General features: G+C 40.7%; 1 protein-coding gene across 1 annotated transcript in view; it reads right to left on the bottom strand.

Annotated features, from left to right (window-relative positions):
- The window catches only part of prop1 (PROP paired-like homeobox 1), a gene marked incomplete at its 5' end in the record, with an annotated part of 36,133 nt that extends 15,885 nt beyond the window's left edge, over window positions 1-20,248 (bottom strand). Inside the window, one exon of the mRNA XM_007892505.2 lies at window positions 20,188-20,248. Within this exon, the coding sequence (XP_007890696.1) occupies window positions 20,188-20,248 (61 nt within the window). The remainder of the gene's footprint in view (window positions 1-20,187) is intronic.
- Between the last annotated feature and the right edge of the window lie 2,886 nt (window positions 20,249-23,134).

The following is a 23,134-nucleotide window of genomic DNA, read 5'->3' as shown; positions in this document are numbered from 1 at the left end:
GAGCAAACGTTATAGACAGTTAGCTGTGATCTATGGTATTGGCAGAACACAGGTTGGATGCATTCTCAAAAGGGAGCACTCAGCTTTGCAGCTTCACTTGGCAAGACTGGTTTCAAGGTATCAAATGGCTCGCTTGGCTGTTTCAAGTCTAGACACAACATTGGGTCTGCAATTGTGTCTTGTGAAAAGGGTGACGTTGAGCCTACTATTGTTGACAACTGCAAGGAGAAACTCCCTGAGATTACAGCTGGCTATGCATGCAGGGACATCTTTAACGTGGATGAATCTGGTTGTTTTTAGGCCACTCCCTGACAGGAGCCTTTCAGTTCGTGGTGATGGTCGTACAGGTGGGAAGAAATCCAAAGACCGCATCACCATGTCTTTGACAGTCAACATGGAGGGAAATTTTGTACGGCCAGTTGCGAAAGGGAAGGCTGACAAGCTCCATGCCCTTAGGAATTTGAACATCAAGAATCAGCTTCCCGTCTTGTGGTACAGCAACAAAAGAGCATGGATGACCTGTGCCATTTTCACAGAGTGGCTTCAGACCTTCAATAGAAAGATGTGGGCACAGAGCAAGCATATGCTACTGTCTCTGGACAATGCCCAGCTCACCTTCACAGCATTTCTACTCTTAACCAATGTCAAGTTGGTATTTTTCACAGCTAGCACCACATCCATTCTCCGACCACTTGACCAAGGCATCATCAAGATGTCAACATACACTACAGGAGGAGTCGTCTACCTTGAGTCTTCATGGTTCTTGGAGAGATGGCTGAAGGTGTGCAGGATTCACAAGTCACCAAATCCATCAATGTTCTTCTTGCAGTCACCTGGATTCATTCAGCAGTCAAAATAGTGCATAGATCAACAGTGCAGAAGTGCTTTGCCAAGGCTGGCTTTAGTGTGGATGAACTTGTGGAGGAGGACCCTGATGTTAGAAAATAAAATCAGCCATAATCCATTTGCAACCAGATATCTGACAGTTTTATTGTTATTCATTCGTTATTCCCCAATATCCCGATGGGTCAGACCAAAGGCCGGTACAATCAACAGATCTTATAACAGAACAATACCACAGTAGATATCTTAAGTTCAATACTGTGCCTTTACAGCACACAAGCTTGATTCTTCATGCTTTCAGTCTTCTTGCTTACAGCTTTCAATCTTCCATCTGATATCCTCAGTCTTAGTGTTTCTAGCTCTCAGTCTTCCATCTCCCGTACCCTTGTCTCCGCAGCCCGGGATGGCCCCATCTCCCGTACACTTGTCTCCGCGACCCAGGACGGCCCCATCTCCCGTACCCTTGTCTCCGCGACCTGGGACGGCCCCGTACACAAAGTTAGCGGAACTCTTATACTGATGTTTGTCCAATCATGGTGCGGACATTAGATTACCTGGTCGAAATCAAGCTGGGTTCACGTGAACACCTCATGGGGTGTACGTGCCTCAGCACACATACACATTGTCCTTAAGCCCATTGTCCTGTTATCTGATGCTTGTTATTTTGTTAGGTTGGATCATTAGTACATTCCTTTTAAGTGACTGGTTATTTCTTATCAGTATTCCGGGATAGTACCAAGGTCCTCTAGTTTAAGTAATTTGCTCGGTAGCTGCTATTCTTGAGGGTTGCCTTTTGTTGCTCTTGAGTGTTAATCATGAGTGTCAGTCCAGTTGCCCCCCACACTTAACTTAAAAGTTAACCCGTTCGCAACATCTATTATGATTCTAACATTATACAAAAAGTGTAAATTCTAACAGTCCCCACCTTGATACCGAATGAACATGAGGTATCACAAAACTACAAGAAGAATATAATACAAAATCAGAAAAATAATACAAGGTTACACAACCTGATGGTACAAGAAGACAGATAATACAAAGTCAGAATAATAGTACAAGGTCACACAACCTGGGAGGGAGGATGGTACTTCCAGGAGGCAAACTCTCTTAATGAGCTTTCTCTCGAGTTTCATAGCTCAGTCATAACCAACAGGTTATTTCCAGCGACCACAGTCACAATTGAAATACAACAACATTCAATTACTATCGGTCCCGGTCCCTCTCCTTACTCAGAGGTAATAGCGGATTTCCCACTGACTGTTCGAACGCCCGAAAGGTACTCCATCACTTACGCAATTTCCACATCGACACACAATATATCAAAATATTCGAATGTCGTTCACACGCACCAGTGCACTTAAGACACCTGGTGCAAGGCTTAATTGTACCTCCCTTGTCTGTTTACTGGGGAATCCTGCCGACTAAGCCAATCTGTTAAGAAAAAAAAATCTTTTCGAGTTCCAATCAAACACAGCCACTGTTTGCAACCAGAGTGGTGTGTATTAAACTCCAGGATCTGTCCAAGTTCCCAATGGGCGTGGGCAATTAAGCACAATCAATCAATTCACTAACAGAGCAATACTACCGCGTAATCCCTGATGATGATGTGCCACTTGCCCAGTTGTTGTCTCAGGCCAGTCAGTGCCTGTCACTGGACATCTCTATCCTCAGTGCTGAGGAGTACGCAGCCATCGACAGTGATGTGCCCTCCACTGAGGACTTGAATGAGGGACGGGAGGAGCATCCAGTGGAGGAGTTTCTATCAGGGACCATACCAAAAAAAATCAAAATTTGGTCACTCAATCCACGACTGTTTGTGGGACACTGCTGTGCACAATTGGCTGCCGCGTTTCACCCACAAATATACAGTCAATTCACTTTACAGTATATTCTGTGAAGCGTGTTAGACATCTAGAAGACATGAAAAGCGCTATAACAAATGCAAGAATTATTATATATTATATGGTTGTTGAATACTCATCACTCCCCCTACCCATTACCAATGCCCTAAACACTACTTCAGTGACCTGAATCACCTGACCTGTTTCAGTAATCAGGTCACCTCACAAAGTAGGTCACTATTGCCCAGTTACTTGAGTGACTGGATCAGTGAGGTTCTACTGTATTTATTTACATAGAGAGTAATTACAATTGTAATAGGTTATCAGGATGCCAGGCCAGTAAAATCCTGTGAAGCACTTTGAGACATCCCGATGACATGATAAGGTACTATATCAAATGCAAGTATGATTAATATTTTTATTATTATTATAACAAAGCAGAGAGCTTTCTTCAGCTATGCCTCTGTTGTGAACTGTTTTGAGTTGGCAGTATACAAGAGAACAATGCAGGAGGCCAGAAAACATTAGTATTAAATGAAAAACAGTGATAGTGCTGCTGGTGCAAAGTAAAACATGTGAAAAAAAGCTCAGTATGAGCTTTGTGTTGATCCAAGCCGGCTCCGATCACAATTTAGTATTCATGGTAATATTGTACAGCATCAATGTCCAGATTAAGAGCAGTTGTGTATATACTGGTAGATTAGGTAAAATCTCTTGGTTCTCTTGCTTGCTGTATAATGACATTACAAATATTGTATTACATGAGATATCTTTAGTCCTTTCTTGCGTGGGGAAGAAATGTTAGAGCTGGCATTAACTAATCTTCAGGCTGATTGCTTAGCAGGCACTTTTCTTGTGGGCAAATCATTTTAATTAATTTAATTAATTTAATTTTCTGCCTTGGTAGCCTGACTTGCTCTCACTGGCAGAACGAGCAGTAAAATCTTTAGCTGATCTTACTGTTGTCAGCTAAGCCAACGGAACCTGCTGAACAGCCTGAGATTCATTTTTGATGTTGTTCCTACTCTTACTTTTCTTAGGGACCTCAACGTGAACTGACACAAGTAATCCTGAAGGGGGAAATGCAGTGCTAAAAATGTTACAGCAACCAGCGGAACCACAAATTGAACTATATTTAGAGTTAATGTATGTTTGTACATAAAGTAATCCTTTCATTTGATTTAGTACATATAATGTCAATGTATTTCAAAGCTTTACAGATTATTAATGTCAAGTGTAGAAACTGTACATTAACAGGTGCACAGATACAAACATGCATCACATCCTTATTCCTTTGCTTAATTGTGCATAGAGAGCTCCCACAAGCTTCCATGAAATGAATCAATCTGGAGAATGTTTGACAAAGTCCCAGAGAAAAACTCCCTTTGTTTTTTTCAAATCCACCTGAAGAGGTGGACAGAAACTCGGTATAATGTCTCATCTGAAGGACAACATGATGATGCAAAGTTCCTTCCAGGCTGCATTATAGTCTGAGCCTACTGTGAGCTCATGTGTCTTTCTGCATTTACTGATTCAGGGAGACATGGGGAATTATTGAGGCCAAATCACAAATGCAAGGAGCAAATCTGCATACAGCAACTTTTCTTCTGACTTTTTCCACACAAATGTGCAGGCCTAGAAAACAGTAGCTGGCTGGTCCCAACATTTGCTAAAAAAAATAATAATAATCCTTGCATTTGATATAGCGCTTTTCACGTCGGGAGGACGTCTCAAAGCGCTTCACAGAACACACTGTAAAGTGAATTGACTATATATTTGGGGGGGAACGTGGCAGCCAATTGCACACAGCAATGTCCCACAAACAGTCGTAGATTGAAAATGACCAATTTTTTTTTTTTTTGGTTTTGGAGGGATTATTATTAGGCTCTGTGTGGAGTAAGGAAACTTGCCCAAGGTTTCGCCCTGCCTGGAATTGAACTCAGGTCACTCGCTTGCAAAGCGAGTGCTCTAACCACTGAGCTACACTGAGCTATAGACTCTTATATTGATTTTTGTCAAAGCGCTATCCAATCCGCTCTTGAATTTGCTGGGTCAATTCTCAAATTAATGCATTTTGTTTTTTTACAATGGTGTCCTTTTTAAAATGTTTTATCCTTACATGGTAATAATTATCCTTACTTGGTATTAATAATCCCTGTATTTAATATAACATCTTATCATAATCTTGTGAGGCTTGAGCCCACAACCTTCTTTCTGACTCAGAGACAAGTGTGCTACCAATTGAACTAGGCTGACATCCATATATATGCATTGGGGTGCCTCATGACAAATATTAACAGGAAATCATGTTGTAATGAAAGATTGCTAGTGATCGATATCTGACAATAACTTTAATATGTCAATCACCTTTTACATCGAAATGCCTCGGATAATTGCTGTAAATTATCAACATTTCACCTACAAATATACAATCAATTCACTTTACAGTATATTCTGTGAAGCGCTTTGAGATGTCTAGAAGACGTGAAAAGTGCCATATTAAATGCAAGGATTATTATTATTATGAAATGTAGTGACTTTATTTTGTTGACAAACAAGGTGACAATTTTCTGCACTGCTTGGTCCCACAAATAGCCATGAAGTGAAGTACCTATTTATTCTGATGGATCATTGGCTGGGATTCTTTATGATCATGGGATATTTAACATCCATCTTAATAGAAGAGCAGAGTCTTAGTTCAATGTCTCATCCAACGGACAGCAACTGCAACAATGCATTGTTCCCCAGCTAGACTGTATGAAGCTCGACTGACTACTTTGAAAGTCTTACAAATTTTTATTTCAATTACACTTCCCTCATCAGAAATTATACAAAAATACCCTTCTGTGGCAAATTCTTTCCTGCTCGTATCAAGGGTTCATTTCCGCATTGAACCATAACGATGTTCAGTAGCAAGTTATGTTCTAAGGAGAAACCTTGGCAAATCTAAGACTTCAGGTGAAAGTCAAGGAAGAAAAATTGCTCATTTAAAAAAAAGTATTCTGAAGTGTGTCTATTCTAGCTGACAAGAAGATTACTTTATTCCATTTGTAATTTTCCAAAGGCTGCAGATACATATGTTTACAGAAAAATAGCCCAGACTAATGCTGCATGATTTATTTCACAACTGTTAGATCCGCATGGGGTCATCTGCCAAGAATGTAGGTTTGTTTGTGCTCAGGAGTAGCCTCCATTGGGTCCAAACGACTGGGGAGCAGAATTTGGGGCACATAATGACCACTGTGCCAACAGATGAGGTGCATATAGATGGCTGTACTAACAGGCAACAACAAGTTGCATTTATACAGTGGCCTTCACATAGGATAATGTCTCAAAGAGCTTTCCGAGGACAGGTTTGGCCACTGAGGCAGTGAGGGGGGGTGAGGGAGGGAGAACAAGTAGGTGGCTGTAGGTTCATTTGAAGAGGTGGATTTTAAGGCGGGATTTAAAGATAGATAGAAAGGAGGTTAGACAGAGGAGTAGAGGTAGGAATTTCCAGGTTAAAGGCATATGATCTGAAAGCTTGACCTCTGACGTTGGTGCGAAGAGGGCGGGCAACATGCAGCAACCTGAATTTGCAGAGTCTAGGGTCAAGGAGAAGAATGGGTTAGGAAAAGACTGTAGAGATAAGGAGGCTCTAATGCAAGGACGGATTTATAGGTGAGGGTGAGTTCCGCTGAAAGATAGGGAGTGAATGGAGCTTGCCCAGGACTAGAGTAATGTGAGTAAGGAGTTTGGAGTGAGGGAATTCGGGTGATGGAATTTTGGATGAGGATACAGCTGTATAATCAGGTGTATGAAGCAGAGTAGAGGCATCCTGGTGCTGCAATGAATCACTGCACAATTAACACAGCACTAATACTTGAAAGATTTGTTTCTGGACAAATTGTTTGTTTCACTTGCACAGCTTTGTTTGACTGGAGTAAAATCTCTCATCTGCTGCGAAAAAGGCTTCTATTAATGAACAGTAGGTGACGTATGAACAAATGATTTTAACCCTTTTAATCTACTGAATAAGAAGGCTATATGTTCAATAAACTGCAAACTTTCGTGGCTTCACAAGTTAGCAGAATAGTCACAAAGCAGTCATAAAGTTGGATCAGCAAAGGAAAGCGTGAATTTGTCAATTTGGGAGTTGAAGTGTTATGGGAAACACTTGAACACACTGTATAATACTGTAAATAATAAGAATCTCAGCCTGACAAAATAGCATGAGCTGTGCACCAGCACTAATCTCTCCTCAGTGTTCTAGTGCAGATTAAAAAGTCAGCCAAGGTGTTTGTTTAAAAAAAGGGTTAAACCATTGAATCCGAGACTGAATTGCCAAATTTCCTGATGGTAATGTCACGCCCGTCACTCTTCATGTTTGCAGTTCTATTAAGTAGGAGAAAGGACACATTTTAATTTCTCTCTCACCAATTTTCTCCCATCTTCTGAAGGCATTTAAGTATGTTTTGTTGGGGTATCTTGCCCAAGTGGATATTATTTGTGTGTGAGTTTTGAACAGTGAGTGTGGACCGGCTAGTTGATTGTGGGTAGTTGGGTGAGGGGAGGGAGGGAAGAATTTGCAATAAAATTGATTGTGTTCTCACTCAATGACAAGTACATTCGCTCTCTTCCCCCTCAATAACCTAGTGGTGAGACCACTACTGAAATCTTGACTTCATCCACTAATATCCCTTTTACATGAGTTTGCATCCAGACAAAACTTGTGCTGTACAAGGCAGGCTCCAGACCTGGCAAGACCCACCGCCGCCCCCCTCCAGTGTCCATACAGCACATCATCAGTAATATATTCCAACAACTTTTGTTCATGTTCTTTTTCCACTTTATTCTCTGGGTAAAAAGGAGTCAAATGCTCTCAGAGGAGAAAAATCAGAGGAAAACAATTTAGCAAAGAAAAAAGAAATCAATGGGCGTTTGCAACCAATCACTAAGGACACATATTAACCAAAGGTCTAGTGCATTTCCTGCTTGCTGAGTCACCAGTGCCTGGAGTAGCCTCTGACTGTGGCGGAGAATGTCACAGTATGACTCATATGCCACTATTATACTTGTAGTTTGTCTCCAGAGTCAAGCCTGTCTCTAGAGGCAACTAGTATTGTAAAATCGTTCTTTTTTCCTGTCTCCGGCTTTGAGTCAGATCTATTGTGTCCCTGTGCTGGAGGCCTGACTGTGAAAGTGTTGGAGCCAGCTGACCCACTGTTGTTGATGCACTGCACTCGCCTCGTGAAAATTCTGCCCGCTTTTAAATGCTGTATCATCAGGGAGGTGGGAGTCGTCAGCCGACACTTGCTGAAACCCATCATCATGTTTAAGAGTTTCCAAACCAAACTGAAAGTTCCATGCGTCCCGTCTACAGATGAAAACTTGGGGGTAAAGATTAAAGTCTGGCTTTCGACTGATGACACTATTGAAATGCTGGATTACTTTTACTGAGGGATTTAGTTACCAAGCACAATGCATCGCTGTTTCAAAAACCGTTTCTCAATGCGCTATAAGCGCTTGTAAGATCAGAATACAGATGAAAGCTGCCAGTGCTGGGAGGATCAAAGTCCATAATTCAAGACTGACCACACTGGACTTTTATGATGCTTGCAATGAATGAGCAGATTGTTAGTTCTTTCAGGCACTTTGATGAAAGATCCCTCTATATATGGTTCCCAGCCAGAAAAACAAAACAAACCTCCAGTATTCACCACTTATCCTACCAGTCTTTAATTACCGTGCCAAAGTGTTTCCATTGTCCTCATAATAAATACAAGCTAAGAACAGGCCCGAAAAAAGGAGATTCTTCTTCTTCTGCTTCCTCCTCCTCCTCCTCCATGAATATGATGGCAGATCTCAGATGGCAGATTCTGATTCTCATAGCAGTGAGAATCAATGAGATAGCTCAGTGGTTAGAGCACTTGCCTTGCAAGCGAGAGACCTGGGTTCTATTCCCGGCAGGGCGAAATGTTGGGCAAGTTTCCTTACTCCACACACCTCTGTTTACCCAAGTAGGAACCTGACCGTTAGTTGATTGGTGGATCGCTTTTCTGGGGATAATAATCTCTCAAGAAAAAAACAATAATAATTTGATCACTGACTCTACGACTGTTTGTGGGACACTGCTGTGCACAATTGGCTGCCGTGTTTCGCCCACAAATATACAGTCAATTCACTTTAGAGTATATTCTGTGAAGTGCTTTGAAATATCTAGAAAATGTGAAAAGCGCTATATCAAATGCAAGGATTATTATTATCATTATTATTATTATTATAAATCAGGGCTCTTCACCCTTGAAAAAGGCATCTTAGATGGAACCTCTGAAATTCTAAATGGAATTGAGAAAGTAAACCTAGAACAATATTTTCAGATACACAAAGGTGGCTGATTAAGAGGGTCAAGAATTTAGGTTTGCAAAGCGCAATTTCAGTGCAAACAATGGGAAGTATTTAGTTATACAGATGATAGTTCATGACTGGGTTACCAGGAAGAGTGGTTGAATCTAAAAGGCTAGGCTTATTTAAGAAACTGCTTGACGCTATAATGGTAGTGGTAAGATGGATATTCTGGATGAAAAATACAATCTTATGATCTAAAACTGGGTGAAATATCTAGCCCCAAAACCTATGGGTTTCTTTGACTTTGGGGATGTTAAAAGCAAATGCAATTATTCTACAGATAAATATAAAACTAATATTTTATTAAATTTGTAGGTTAGCATGGCAAATACAGATGTTTTTCTTGTTGTATGTCTTCTAGGCACTGTGCAGTGTCATGGAAACCTATTATTATAAATACTGTATATGTCAGTGACTCTCCAAAAATAATGTTTTGTGCTACCAAATGCAAGGATTATTATTATTATTATTATTATTTTTACCTGATAATTCACAGCCATTGTTCTTAAGTGAATAATTATGACTGGTGTGTAACTTGGCAGTAAAACAGAAATAGGGATAAAAATTACAATGTTTTACAACACATTCAGCGTGCCAATTATCACATTGAAACAGTGAGGAAACTTCCCAGTTCTCATCCTCATTGATTTAACAGGAATATACCCAATTGTCAATGGCACACTGATAGCGAATGCACATTGGCAAACACCCATGACCCAGATTGTGAGTCTTCTGACAGAATGATTTCACTTCAAAACATTCCTACAGCATATGGGCAAAGGAACTTGGTTGAGAGTAAGAGTTTTTTGAGGTACAGTGGAAAGCATGTAATGAGGACAAGCTCTTACATATTTGCTTCTGGTGATTACGGGGAGTGCAGAAAGGTTTGGAAAATTATACTCAGAAACCAACTTGCAAATCAGAGGTTCTCCCCAGAGATTGCTTTGATCTCTCAATGCAATGTTAGCATCAGATTGTGAACATGAAAATTTATAGCACTTGATACTGATAGTACAGAATGTATTTGTGTCTTTTAATCTTGACATAGGCTCAACTCTCCCAAGTAGCAACAGGGATAAGGCTTGCAGATCTTGGACAGGGATTTCATCCCTCAGTAAAGGAAGCCTTGCTAGAGGTGAACAGTCCTTCGATTCCATTTCAGCCAGATTAATGACACCATTCAGTTTCAGTGAATCCATAGTGAGCCAACTCACCAACACTTTAGATAAGATGCTGGCAAGGAGCCTGGGCACCACCTCGTTGCAAGGTTTTCTCCAACACAGTAAGCCTGCCCTTGAAGTGACCCAAGCCACTTGCGTCCTGGTGTCAGAGAGGGTGCCACTAATAAGTCTCTTATCATCATATCCCATTTCCACCCCATCTCTTTTCATCAATTCTTTCCTCCAGTTAGAGCATCAGTCAAGATTTTTTTCAATGACCCACCTCCCCAAAAGGAATTTAATGATGATAATTATTACACTTAATATACTGCTTATAATATTGAATAGTCTCAAAGAACTTCACAGGTTTCATTGCTTTCAAGTGTAGGGACTATAGCAAACATGGGAGCCAGCAAAGTCTGTGATGCGATGAGATGCATCATTAATTTAATCAGTGAGATTGTTGGCCAGGATACTGGGAGAAAGTCCCTTTTCTTTTGAATCACATCATAAGGTTATTTAAAAATTACCGTTAAAAGTCTCATCTGGTAGTAGGTTGGAGTGTCAGCCTGCACTGTAAACTGAAGTCCTGATGTGAGGCTTGAACCCACAACATTCTGAGCCAAATGTGAAAGTACTATCATCAGCTCGGGCTTAGCTGAAGCCTGAGTTTTAATGACTAACAAGAAAAGGTGATTGACGAAGTGGAAGGGGGCATCTGACATACATACAACATATTGTATTTGTGTGCTTGATCCATCTACAGTATTAACTTTCTTTGTAGTACATAAGGATATAGAGATTAGACAACCTAAATCTATTGTGATCTTAGCTTTAAACTTGCTCGGGTCCTGATCCAACTGTCCAGCGCCTTGGGACGTCCTCCCGATGTGAAAAGTGCTCTATAAATGGAATCTTGTTGTTGTTGTTGTAAACTTTAAGATAATGCAGAATTTGGGAAAATTCATAATTTTGAACAGTGGAAATCCAGCTTGCAAATTAAGATTGAATATAACAATTTCCCCAAAATGTTATGCTTTTTTTCATTTTCACACAATGATTTATAATTTTAATTTTTTAATTTATTTTTTAATGCCAAGGTCTTGAGAAATTTCAGTTCTTTGAAGTTAACAATAAATAATAAACCTCGGTTTTAAAATGATCTCAAAGACTTATCATGTCAAAGTATCACAAACAGCTTCACAGGTTTGCTATTAAGTATAGTTGTTCCTCTTGCCCCCACAAGATTGGGCTTCCAGCTGGCTTTGTGAAATACTTTGGCATGTCATCACAATATGAAAGTCACAATATAAATGTAAAATTGTTGTTGTTGTAGTGACTGTATTTTGTCTGCTGTTACTGTTTCTGCCTCATATGGCAGAACCCTTGAGATATTAAAATGTGTTTGACTAAACCAAGATTTTGGGCCACTATTTTTTATGGTCACTGAGAGCTGGCTGAAGATTTCAGTGTGCATAATTTTCTCATGCCATGATCATCCTCAAATATCTGGGGAAGGCACAGCACAAGGAACAAATTGTGAATGGGTCATTTACCAAGAGTTTGACCGGTGGATCCTGTATGTCCACATGAGTGCCACTTAGAGAACACCTGGAATGCTCGCCGTGATATGTTTGCTGGCTGACCAAATGTATCTGCTGGAGGGGGAGCTGTCAGCCTTCTGGAAACAGTGCATCAACCACCTCTCGAATGCAAGTGCTGTGATCAAGGTGCTTTGACTAATGCGGGTGAAATCATAGCTTGATGTCTGATCCAGTAGCAAGGAAATTTATGGCTGCTTTCAGTTGCAGCCAGAGGCAACACAGTTGGGAGTCACTCAAGCTTCTCTCAAAGGCAGGTGCTATTAACTGGTACAATTCAGCCATCTGCTCCTAGCTAATCTTCTGTATCTTGAGGTACTGCTCTGCTGACATATGCAAGCAATTTATTTACGATTTCTTGGGTTGCATCTGGGATCCCATCTTCTCCCATTGGCACATCACCCTTTTTTCTCTCTGCCTTCATCCGTCACAGCTCCATTTATGCAACAATGAAGCTACAGCAAGTCAATATTTGTCAAGACCCTACTTCAAATAGACATGGTATTATTATTATTATTATTATTATTATTGTGCACATAGCTTTTCGGAATAGTCCAGAATAGACAATTACTCAAATAAATTGGATCTAACAACTTAACATTGGCACAAATCGTGCCTTTACTATCCTGGTAGAAATCATCAACAAAATCACCTACTGAGTTGAACTCTCAGTTAAACCCATATCAGAAAATATGACTTGATGTCAGCTGTGTCTAGACACACTTCTAAGCCAAGTGCACTACAAGTATTTTCCAATTGGCTTTAAGTAAGTGTAACCGTTACTGGCACTTATGAAGAACACCCCAAAGTTGTAAATTGGAAAGATACGTCAAATGTTTCCACGTTGAACAATAAATAAAACAATGTAGCCAGTGGTTGAAGCTGAGAAGGTGGTTACGGAGCCGATTTTCACATCAATATTTCTTGGATCTAGCACCTTCCTCCTCAACATGGCTCACAATTGGGAATAGAGCAAAGCAAGACTTCATTGGTGTTGGGATTTAACTTGCAGTCAAAATAAAGTAATTCCTTTGAAGAAAACTCCCCTAGGAGGAGTGCAGAGGAGAGCAACAAGGATGGTCCCCAGTGTTATAGGAATGAGTTATGATCAATGATTCAACAATCTAAAACTGTTCAGTCTTGCAAGGAAAGATCTTGCACTGGGCATTATTGAGGTATATTAGATTTTAAAAAAGGATTGAGAAAGTAAAGCCGGAATAAGTTCCAGGAAGGGTGGTTGAGACTAGGGTGTTGGTTTATTCAAAATCCAAATTTCAAATGCCCTTCCTGATAATGGTTTCAGTCATTAGGGACTCTGACTGTCCAGCGCCTTGGGAAGTCCTACCGATGTGAAAGGCGCTATACAAATGCAATTTTGTTGTTGTTGTTATTAATTGCCATACGGGTAAAAAGATACAATAGATCCCCATTATAACACAGTAATTGGGGTCCAAAATTCCAACAGCTTTATAATGAAGTGAAGGTTTTTTTTCATCTGCACCTCTCTTGCAATCGTGTTATTTATAGAATATAAATATACCAGCATATGTGAGAAATGGACTCACCTCACCCCCACACACACATACCTTTCCTTCCCACCACCGAAAAATATTCACAGTACCAGGCCACCCATTTTGTCCCACAGATCACAGACTCTGAATCCTAGTTGGTGGGACAAGTAGTGTCTCGTAGCACTGATCAGCGGCAGAACTTGACGCTGAACCAGGGAAAGGGAGGAAATGGCCATAGGCACAGTCGAGGAGGAATGTCGTTAGGTGTGAAATGAAGATGGTCAAGGAGAGGGCAAGGTATAGGGACTGAAGCAGAGTTCCAGAGTCATAAGCCAGAAGATGACTGTGCAACCAGGCTGTCAGATGTTGGTATTGAAAATGACGTTGAGGGTGCAGACAATCCTAAACAACCATATAATTTATATTCAATACTCAAGGAATCTCTTAAAATCGAACGCAAATCCAATCCCGCTGTTTGCCTGGCAAGGTATATACTCATTGTACCCAGAATATGAATATGTCTAATAAGAGAATTAGGAAAAAATACCTTTTGAAATGCTAAGATGTCCATCAGTTATGAGATGTATTACTATGGAGTTCACGTTGAGGGCAATTCTGACAAGTTTAATTCCTGAATGAGAACAAATTATTTCAATTCTGCAACTTCTTTGATTCCCCTCAACTTAAAATTAAATTCTGCAACTTCAAGTCAAAATGTTTACAGCCAATTAAGATCCAATTTCCTGCCTTCCCTCCTCACAACCAGTACTCATAGAGAGCAAATCATTCTTTTGAAAGAGATTCTCTGTAGCTGCAGATCAAATCTTTTTAACACTTCTTATCTACCACCCCTCCTCCCCCCACTAGACAATAACAAATGTTAGGGTTTGCCTTGCTAATAGTTTTGTTAGTGAAAGACTATAAAGTCAAGAGTTCAACAGGAATGTGCAGCCCCCTCTGTACTACACACATATCAGATATACCAATGTCAAATGAAAAAAAGCCCCTTTTCCATTAGTGAAAGGGAGTCTGTGTATAGTCAAGCCAACAATTACCAATCCAGTTGGCTCTCATGTTCAAACTGGCTTTGTGAAATGTAGTAACGTTGTTTTATAGTCTTTTGATCTGATCTTCCGTGACATGTGTCTCCCATCTATTTCTATAATTACAGCTTTTACTTCAAGGGACTGGCATAATGTATGTTTCCACTGATCATGTACCATTGCAACTTAAGCCAAGTATAGGGAATTGTGACTGATGTACTGTGTTGGTGCTTTCGACAATGTTGATCTAGGTTTGTGCTGGTGTTTTCGCTGCATGATATTTGATGCGTCTCACAGTTCACCGTTACTGATTCTATGGAGTATCACCAGGGCCAATAAAAGTTTAAAGCAAAAACACTTGTATAAAAGCTAAAAATAAAAGCAGAAGCCAATCTACAAGTTAATACACTTCTTAGTTATTCTGCCACTGCGGGTATGACAGGGACATTAACATGCAGTTTGTTTTCTGCTTTTAAAGCTTTAAAGGAAGGATGGTTCTAGCTGGGCAAACAGCAAGCAAGGTGGTGCTTTCAATGGGAAGATAGTTTTTTTTGTTGAACTCCAGCAGTACCTCAAAGCACACTCTGGAGTCGCTAATCCTTGGATCTCACCAACTCGTGCCTCATACTTTCCAGAATTAGATAACCAGGATAGTGTATTCCATTCCAAGCAGTGAGAAGTTTACATGCGTAGGTGGCATGCATATCTGGTATGCATGACTGTTGTGGGACATTGCTGTGCTCAATTGGCTGCCGCGTTCGCCCACAAATATACAGTCAATTCACTTTACAGTATATTCTGTGAAGCGCTTTGGGACGTCTAGAAGACGTGAAAAGTGCTATATAAAAAAAAATGCAAGGAAAAAAATGCAAGGATAGTCTTAAGCGTGGTGTTGGGTTTCAGTCTGCATCTGTTTGACATCCGACAGACCAAGTAAAAACAACAACACAACAACAATTTATAGCACCATTCACTCAGGGTAGCGTCCCGGAGAGCTTGCACAGTGCCTAGGTGAAAAGTTTTCTAAGGCTTTCTGTGCTCTCAAGGGTCAATTTTATCCCTTATGCAACTGACTCTGGACTTCTGGTTTCTGTCTGTTGCTAATAGACAGATAGAAACAATATTTCTGCTGGTGACTATTCGGCTGGAAGGCTTGATGCAGAACAGAACTTTGAATGCTACTGGAATTCATTGAAGCCAGACTAATGGATGGGGAAGATGAAGATGTACTTTTCTAGAAGCAATTATTCTGAGCATTAAAACGCCAATGGAAGAAACAGCTCTTCAGGACTTAATGTCCTGGCAACAATTCCCCAAATAAAATTGGGTCACTCATTAGGACTGTTCGTAGGACATTGCTGGGCGTATGTCTGCTACCATGTTCGCTATAAATACACAGTGGCTACACTTCACAGTAAAATTCTACAATAGTGTTTTTATTGGCATATTCAACTAAGTTGATCTCCATCTAGCCGGCAACCCAACATAACCAGTAGAGAGGAATCTATGCCACTTGTATGCTAAAATATATGTTGTGCATGATTAAAAGTATGCAATTTATATATGGAGGAAAATTAAATGAATCTATTAAGAGCTAGTCAAAGCTATGGGATTACAGCATGGCACTTAAAGACCTTTATGTCACCGAAACAGACACTTACTGTATTCTAATGCCCACAGCATACTGAACAGTGATGACGTAACCTTGAATGACTCTCTCACATGGTTGAGACCCAAAACAGCTTGTGCTAAACCAGTCTCAAAACGCAACACTGAGAGTAGAGCTGTAACAGATTATTCAAAGTAAGACAGTTCACTGTTATAGGCTTATTGTGTAACAAATGCACCTCTTTCATTCTATCATCTCTCCCTTCTATACCCCACACACATTGTAGAACGGTTTCTCTCAACCCTTTTTGAAGTCAGTGACCTGTCACATTCATTAATCTAAAGAGATTGTTGGTATGGACTCGCCATGGAGTTACCACAGACCCAGAAACTGTCCTTGAAACTCAAACATTGCAGTAGAAGACTTCAGAAGTTCAAATTATTCGATTCAACTTAATGAAATATGGAATCGCTACCTCAGGTTTTGGTCTTGTCTTATTTTCTGTGAAAACAAGCAACCCCAAACGCCATCTCAAGTATTTGGTTTCCTGGAATTAGATCTGGACCCATATTTTCTCTATGTGCTTTGTGTTAGTGCCAGACACTGAGACAAATTGTGATTCTCCGCACCGCAGTGAAAAAGTCCGTTCTATTTGGAAATGCAAGCCTCAGTTTCAAAGTAGCCAGTTCATTTAATTTTTAAAAAAACATTTGCAACAGAATAACACATGGAAAGGGAGTAAATCATCTAATATCGCACCGTACAAAAAATCTAAATGAACTGAACTGAATACAGTATTTGATATCTGTTTGTGAAGAAGAATATGTAAGGAAGTGTTATACAAATTTATATGGCACCTTTCACGTAGGGAGGATGTCGTAAAATGCTTAAAAAGCCAAGCTATGCAGTTCAGAAGGCAGTCAGGCAGTCAACCTGTTCTCATATCTTTTGTTAATTACTAGAATGCTGAGATTCCCCCGACTGGCATAATGTATTTGTCTTCGGCTTAACAACTCCCCATCAGCAGGGCACCAAATCTGTCCCTTCTGTTTTTGTCTCTCGGCCCTTGACCAAGGATCAAAACCAGTAGGAAAGATTACAGAAACATCAAGACTTGGTTACATGATGCTAAACTGGGCTAAGGAATAAACTGGATATTGTTGAAGTAAAGGAAGATTGATGGAGTTAAGGCGTTTTTATAAATCTTGAGGTCCTGGGAAAGAATGAGTTATTCATGAAGACTTTGTGATTGTTTCCACATGAGATGGAAAGAAAGGGAAGACCACACAGTGTTGGTTTATTTGAAGCTTTGGAGGGCCAAGAGAAGAGTTTCTTCTGGTACATTATTGATAAAAATAAAGTCAAGAAAGATTGCGACAGAGACAGAGGGTTTGGCACTGGAAAAAAAAAGAAAGATCGTCTATCAGAAGGCAAGTGATTACTTGGATTATTTATGAGAGGTGTTGAACCCACCTCCCCTGATGTGGGAAAATATTTCCGTCTTGGACGATTTGAGTTTTATAGAGAGTGAGAAAATGACCACTGAATCAATCTAAAAATATATCAAATTCTGTCACTGTCTGCACCCCTACATAGCTGTACGGATTTGATCATTTGCCAGAGGTACTAATAATAATAATAATAATAATAATCCTTGCATTTGATATAGCGCTTTTCACGTCGGGAGGACGTCCCAAAGCGCTTCACAGAACATACTGCAAAGTGAATTGACTGTATATTTGTGGGCGAACGCGGCAGCCAATTGCGCACAGCAATGTCCCACAAACAGTCGTAGATTGAAAATGACCAATTAATTATTGTTTTTGGTTTTTGAAGGGATTATTATTAGGCGTGTGGAGTAAAGAAACTTGCCCAAGGTTTCAGCCCTGCCTGGAATTGAACTCAGGTCTTTCACTTGCAAAGCGAGTGCTCTAACCACTGAGCTACAGGACTCCACAGTCCTAATGTGAGGGGGGAGAAGGGGAGAGAGGAAAAAATGCAGGATAGAGACCATACAATGCATAGTTTATGCATCACAAATGTTGGGACCAGAGAATAAGGAGTTAAAATCCCTGAGTGGCAACACATGAAATCTTCCAGTTCATTTCACCACACAGTTGATTTGTTCGTTTGCCAGTGTTGCTGCTGAAAAAAATGTATATGTATATTTTTGGCAATTTTCACTTTTTGTCCCCTCCTCCTCTACTGACTCTTGTTGAGGTACAATTCTGTGGCTATTGGCCACCAGCCTAGATCCCCCCACCCCCCCAGCATTTTATCTGACAAACCATTCATCATGTGTGAACCTCAAACAGTGAATGTCAAGTAAGTTTTATGGCTTGGGAGGGAGGGAAGAAATTATAGTTAAGGCCAATCCTGCCCTCACATATCCACCAGTGATTGAGGAGAGAGGAGGCAGACCTGTGATAGGGGAGAGAGACATTACACAATCCAGATATGGGGGAATTGTTGAAGCAGACCCCGTCAATTATAATAAAATGGCAATATTCATTTGTAAAATTTCTGAAAATTATGGTTCTGACCAGCGGGGAAGCTCCCAGCAGCGAGATAAGTTTCCAAGTGGAGTTCAGGATGTTCAGCTTGAGACACATCCAAGTTCCTACAGGATCTGCTGTTCACATATTCTTTTGAGAATAGCACAAGTTAAACCCTGTTGAACCATCACCTGCATGTAATAATAATAATAATAATAATCCTTGCATTGATATAGCGCTTTTCACGTCGGGAGGACGTCCCAATATTTGATATAGTGCTTGCAATGTCAAAACATCTCAAAGTGCTTCCCAAGGAATTGAAGTCAAGTTAAGCGATTGTGTGTTTCCTGACAAACATTGCAGCCAATTTGTGCATTGTCCTACAAGCAGACATGAGGTGAATGACTAATTTACCTGTAAGATTATTGGCTAGGAGACTTGGAGTAACTCTCTTCTTTTGATGAATAGAGCAATAGGATCTTTGTCATCCACACTAACATGCATTTGGGATCTTGGTTTAACATCTCACCCAAAGGACAGAACCTCCACCAATGCAGCGCTCCCCAAGAACGGCACTGGAGTGTCAGCCAAGACTGTGTGTTTGTTTTTTCTCCAATGTTCCATTTCAGGATAATTATAGGTCCTTGCATTTTCCAGCAATAAAAAACATTCTGAAACCTTTAAATGCCAGTGAGTTGAGCCACCTAGAGACTAATCAAAGAAATCAGTCTCTTTGAAATTTTGCTTGAGTCCCCAATGACTGTCAAAGTTATCCAAGCTTGAGTAGAATTTACTAATAATTTATGGGCCTGCCGTTATCTGCATTAGATTTAAAAAGAAACAGGGCTATTAAATATAAAAATATGTTTCTCCGAGTTTTAGGTTAATGTTTTTCTTTGGGAGGGGGAAAGAAGTATTTAAAATGTGTTCAAAGGCAAATCATTTCTTGTGGGGATTGCAGGAGGATTAGAGGAAAGGAGCAATGCTGAGACTAGCCTGACTCCTAAATTGCACAGTTATTAAGATACTCTCATACTCTGCAAGACCAAATAAACTCAGTCTATGTTATCAAAAGGCAGTGTGTCCTAGAACAGGGATAGCCAACTTGTGGCCCACAGGCCACATATTCTACACTTTCATATTGCATCATGGATGTGGCCCACACGCTGTATATTGGCCATCCCTATGCATGGGACACGTGCTTTACCTTGATGATGATAGCTTTTACTTACTTTCACCCAAAAACCTCCTTGATTGCTTCAAAAGTACCTTAAAAGCTAATGTAATCATCGGTTTTACCCCAGAACGTCAATGGAATAATTTAACAATGTGTCTGTGAAATCTCCCCGTGTTATTAATGCAACACTAAGCAAATATTATCCAAGGATAAGAAAAAGACTTTTCGACATGACTTAACTGTGAGGAATGGTGCTGACTTTTCACTGATGTATGGACAGTGCTTAAGTGCCTTGTGTTTAGCTGCCTTATTTTGAAGGAATACATTCCTCTTGGTGGTCATTTTCACGCTGACTTATAGTCAATTACATAATGACTGTCCTAATGTTAAAGCAGTTTAAGTGCTACTTTGGCTGGTTTGCATTTTGAGACATCGGGTTTAACAATGCAGTGACATTTTTCACACTGCTGTGCTGAAACATCAATTACACTTAATAATTGGGAGCAGTACGTTAAGATACCATTTCTGTAAGTGTAATCTTTCTGAATGTCGTCACCCCAGTCTCTCCTCCCATTCGGATTTTATCAGCCACAGTGCTCAGCCTCTGTCAGGTGCTCTGGGACGTTATCCTGCAAGTTGTTGTTGTAGCTACAGTCAAGGGAGGGCCTCCGGTTCTGTAAAGTCAAGAGGAAACAGCTCATCTGCAGGAATTAGGGGCTCCACCATCACTCTCTCCCCCGCCTCCTCCCTGCCCATCCGCCACTCCTGCGTCCTGCCTCTTTCTGGAGTGGCATTAACAGCTGTCATGTAATGCCAGGCTGCCCCTTGCCCAGAGAAGAATGTGCACTGGTCTGCAAACTAAATGGGGAAAACTGTCAGGGAAGCAGATAATGCTCCCATTAGGAAAAGGACTTGCAGACTGCTAGGGAACCAAATACCGAGTGTTACTGTTCTACCAAGAAATTGGATGCAAGCTACAGACCCGCCCTCCTTAGCAGCCTCTGCAATGCATTCCTCACAGTTTGAGAGGCACGCCTAGCTGCTAGTGTAGCAACCGAGTCTGCACGCAACTGGTGTACCATTACACAATGACATGCGTCATTGTAAAGTGGGTGCTTCCTCTTAACTTGATCTGAGTTAGTTTTAAAATAAAAGTTTGTTCACTTATTAAAGTTACTCGCGTTTTATATAATCTGACGCCTGCACTGCCGCCAATTGCCCTACAACAACTTATGTTGATATAGCGTACCCTTTGTGAAAAAGAAACATCTCGAAACACTTTAGAGAATGAGACAGATTAGAGGTGAAGGTGTGGAGGCAAACTCCACAACTGATTTGCAATAGCAACATTCCACAAATCAATTTGAATTTTTGGGAGGTGAACTTGGATACATAAACCAGCATAACTAGACGAAACATTCCATCCAGTTTTGAAACAGAATTGAGTGGGGAGAACCCTAAATGTCCCCCTGAATCAAGGCAGACCAGACCAACCCTAAATTAATGATTCCACTGAAAAAAGATACAGAAATTAATAAATTAGTCACTCGTGTGTTCATGAGTTTGGGCTCACGTGTTGACAGTACCACAAGACTACACCGGTTTATTTTCACCTAGAATTCATTTGTAGGGAGCAGGCATCCACCCAGTTGTTCATTAAAATATTTACGTTGTGCTAGGAGGAGCTTCATAGAGAACATTTTGTTCATCTGTTTTTAGAAATGATATGTGATTACCATCTGTCACTGCCTGTGTTGCTTTATATTAATATCGGCCTTGCCGGGTCTTTAAGAATCCACGCTAGCCTCCAAAGGATTGTTAATGGAATGTCCCTTCTTGTAATCAGCGTGGTGATAATTCTTAACCCAGATCAAGGCACACCCTCTCTAGAAAGATTTACTGCAAAGAGCTTTCTGAAACATTTTATGCAAAAGTTTACTGCAGTTGGTCACAAATCCTGCGGTGAAAAGCATGTTTTGAACTTACTGCTCCATTGACAAAATGTGATATGTTAATTAACGGATGTCTGGTATCTGATGAAGTGTCCAATTAACGAAAGGACCAGTTCTATTTGTAAGGCCTGAACCATGTGTGAACTGTCTGGCGACAACTTGAAAACTTGCTGACATTACAAATGTAACCTGAGCTTCAATTGCTGAATTTCCATTACTGATAATGCACATGATTTAGGTTAATGCCTCTCAAAAGATTTAATCCATAATAGCCTTGTACAGGGTCTGTATAGTCCTTGGTCAAAGCAGACAGGAAACAGCAGGGACCTTTTCCCCTACCTATTATTTGCAGACATTGCACAGATCTCAGACTTGGTGGCACTTTTAGTATGAGATAAATGCCAAGCAGTATGAGATAAATGCCAAGTGTTATCATCTTTGAAATGAACGAACTCCTTGCAAATGACTTCAAAATGATCTCCAGAGACCAAAGCTAAAAATACAATGGCTACCAAATCATTATTATTAATAATAATAATAATAAGTCTTATATTTGATAATAATCTTTTCACCTTCAGTCAGCAGAAAAACAGTGACTTTAATCTTATCAATCTGGGTTGTGTTTGTCCCAGAGGTGGAGGGTTCCAACCCATTGCACCTCCCAATCTCACAAGCCTTAGATTTATTCAGAATTTAGTAAGAGAAACAATCCTTGCATTTGATATAGGGCCACATCATGTCTTCAAGATATCTCAAAGCGCTTCACAAGCTTGACTGCAATAATAATCCTTGCTTTTGATATAATAAGATGTAACGTTTAGTGACTGGATTTTTCTGGAATTTTTTTTAGCATTTTGTGTATTTCATTGACCAACATTAACAACAACAAAATTACATTTTACAGCGCCTTTCTCATCAGGAGGATGTCCCAAGGCGCTGGACAATCAGTGTTTCAGACCTGAGCTGGGGGTCGAGACTGGGGAGGGTGGAGGGAAGTGGGGGAAGGAGGGTGATCGAAAGCATGATCAAAGAGGAGGGTCTTGAGATGGAGGCAAGGGAGGAGGCGAGGCAGAGGGACTGTGGAATAAAGTTCCAGAGGGTGGGGGCAGAGTGGCAGAAGGCCTGCCCGCCAATGGTGGGGCGGGTAACGCAGGGGAATTGTTATGGAAAGTTTACTGAATGTCGGTTCGACATCAAGTCCTGGATAAGACCGAGGCTCTCCTGATTGGCTCCCGTCAGTGCCTCCACACCTCAGACGCTGACAGCATCACCATCCATGGATGCACACTCCACCTTATCAAGCCAGTCCAGAACCTTCGCAACTTGTTTGACCATCAACTATCCTTTCTACCCCACATTCATGCCATGACCCGCTCTGCCTTCCCCCAACTCCGCAACATCTCCAGCTCCGCCATTGTCTCACACCGCAGGCCGCAAACCCTCATACACGCATTCGTAACATCCAGGCTTAACTGTGCAAATTCCTTGTTTGTTGGCCTCCCCAACTCCTCCCTC

The sequence above is a fragment of the Callorhinchus milii genome, unplaced genomic scaffold (assembly GCF_018977255.1).
Source record: "Callorhinchus milii isolate IMCB2004 unplaced genomic scaffold, IMCB_Cmil_1.0 Scaffold3, whole genome shotgun sequence".
Taxonomy (NCBI): Eukaryota; Metazoa; Chordata; class Chondrichthyes; order Chimaeriformes; family Callorhinchidae; genus Callorhinchus; species Callorhinchus milii.
Note: the sequence above shows the minus strand (reverse complement) of the source record. Positions and strands in the feature narration are given on the sequence as shown.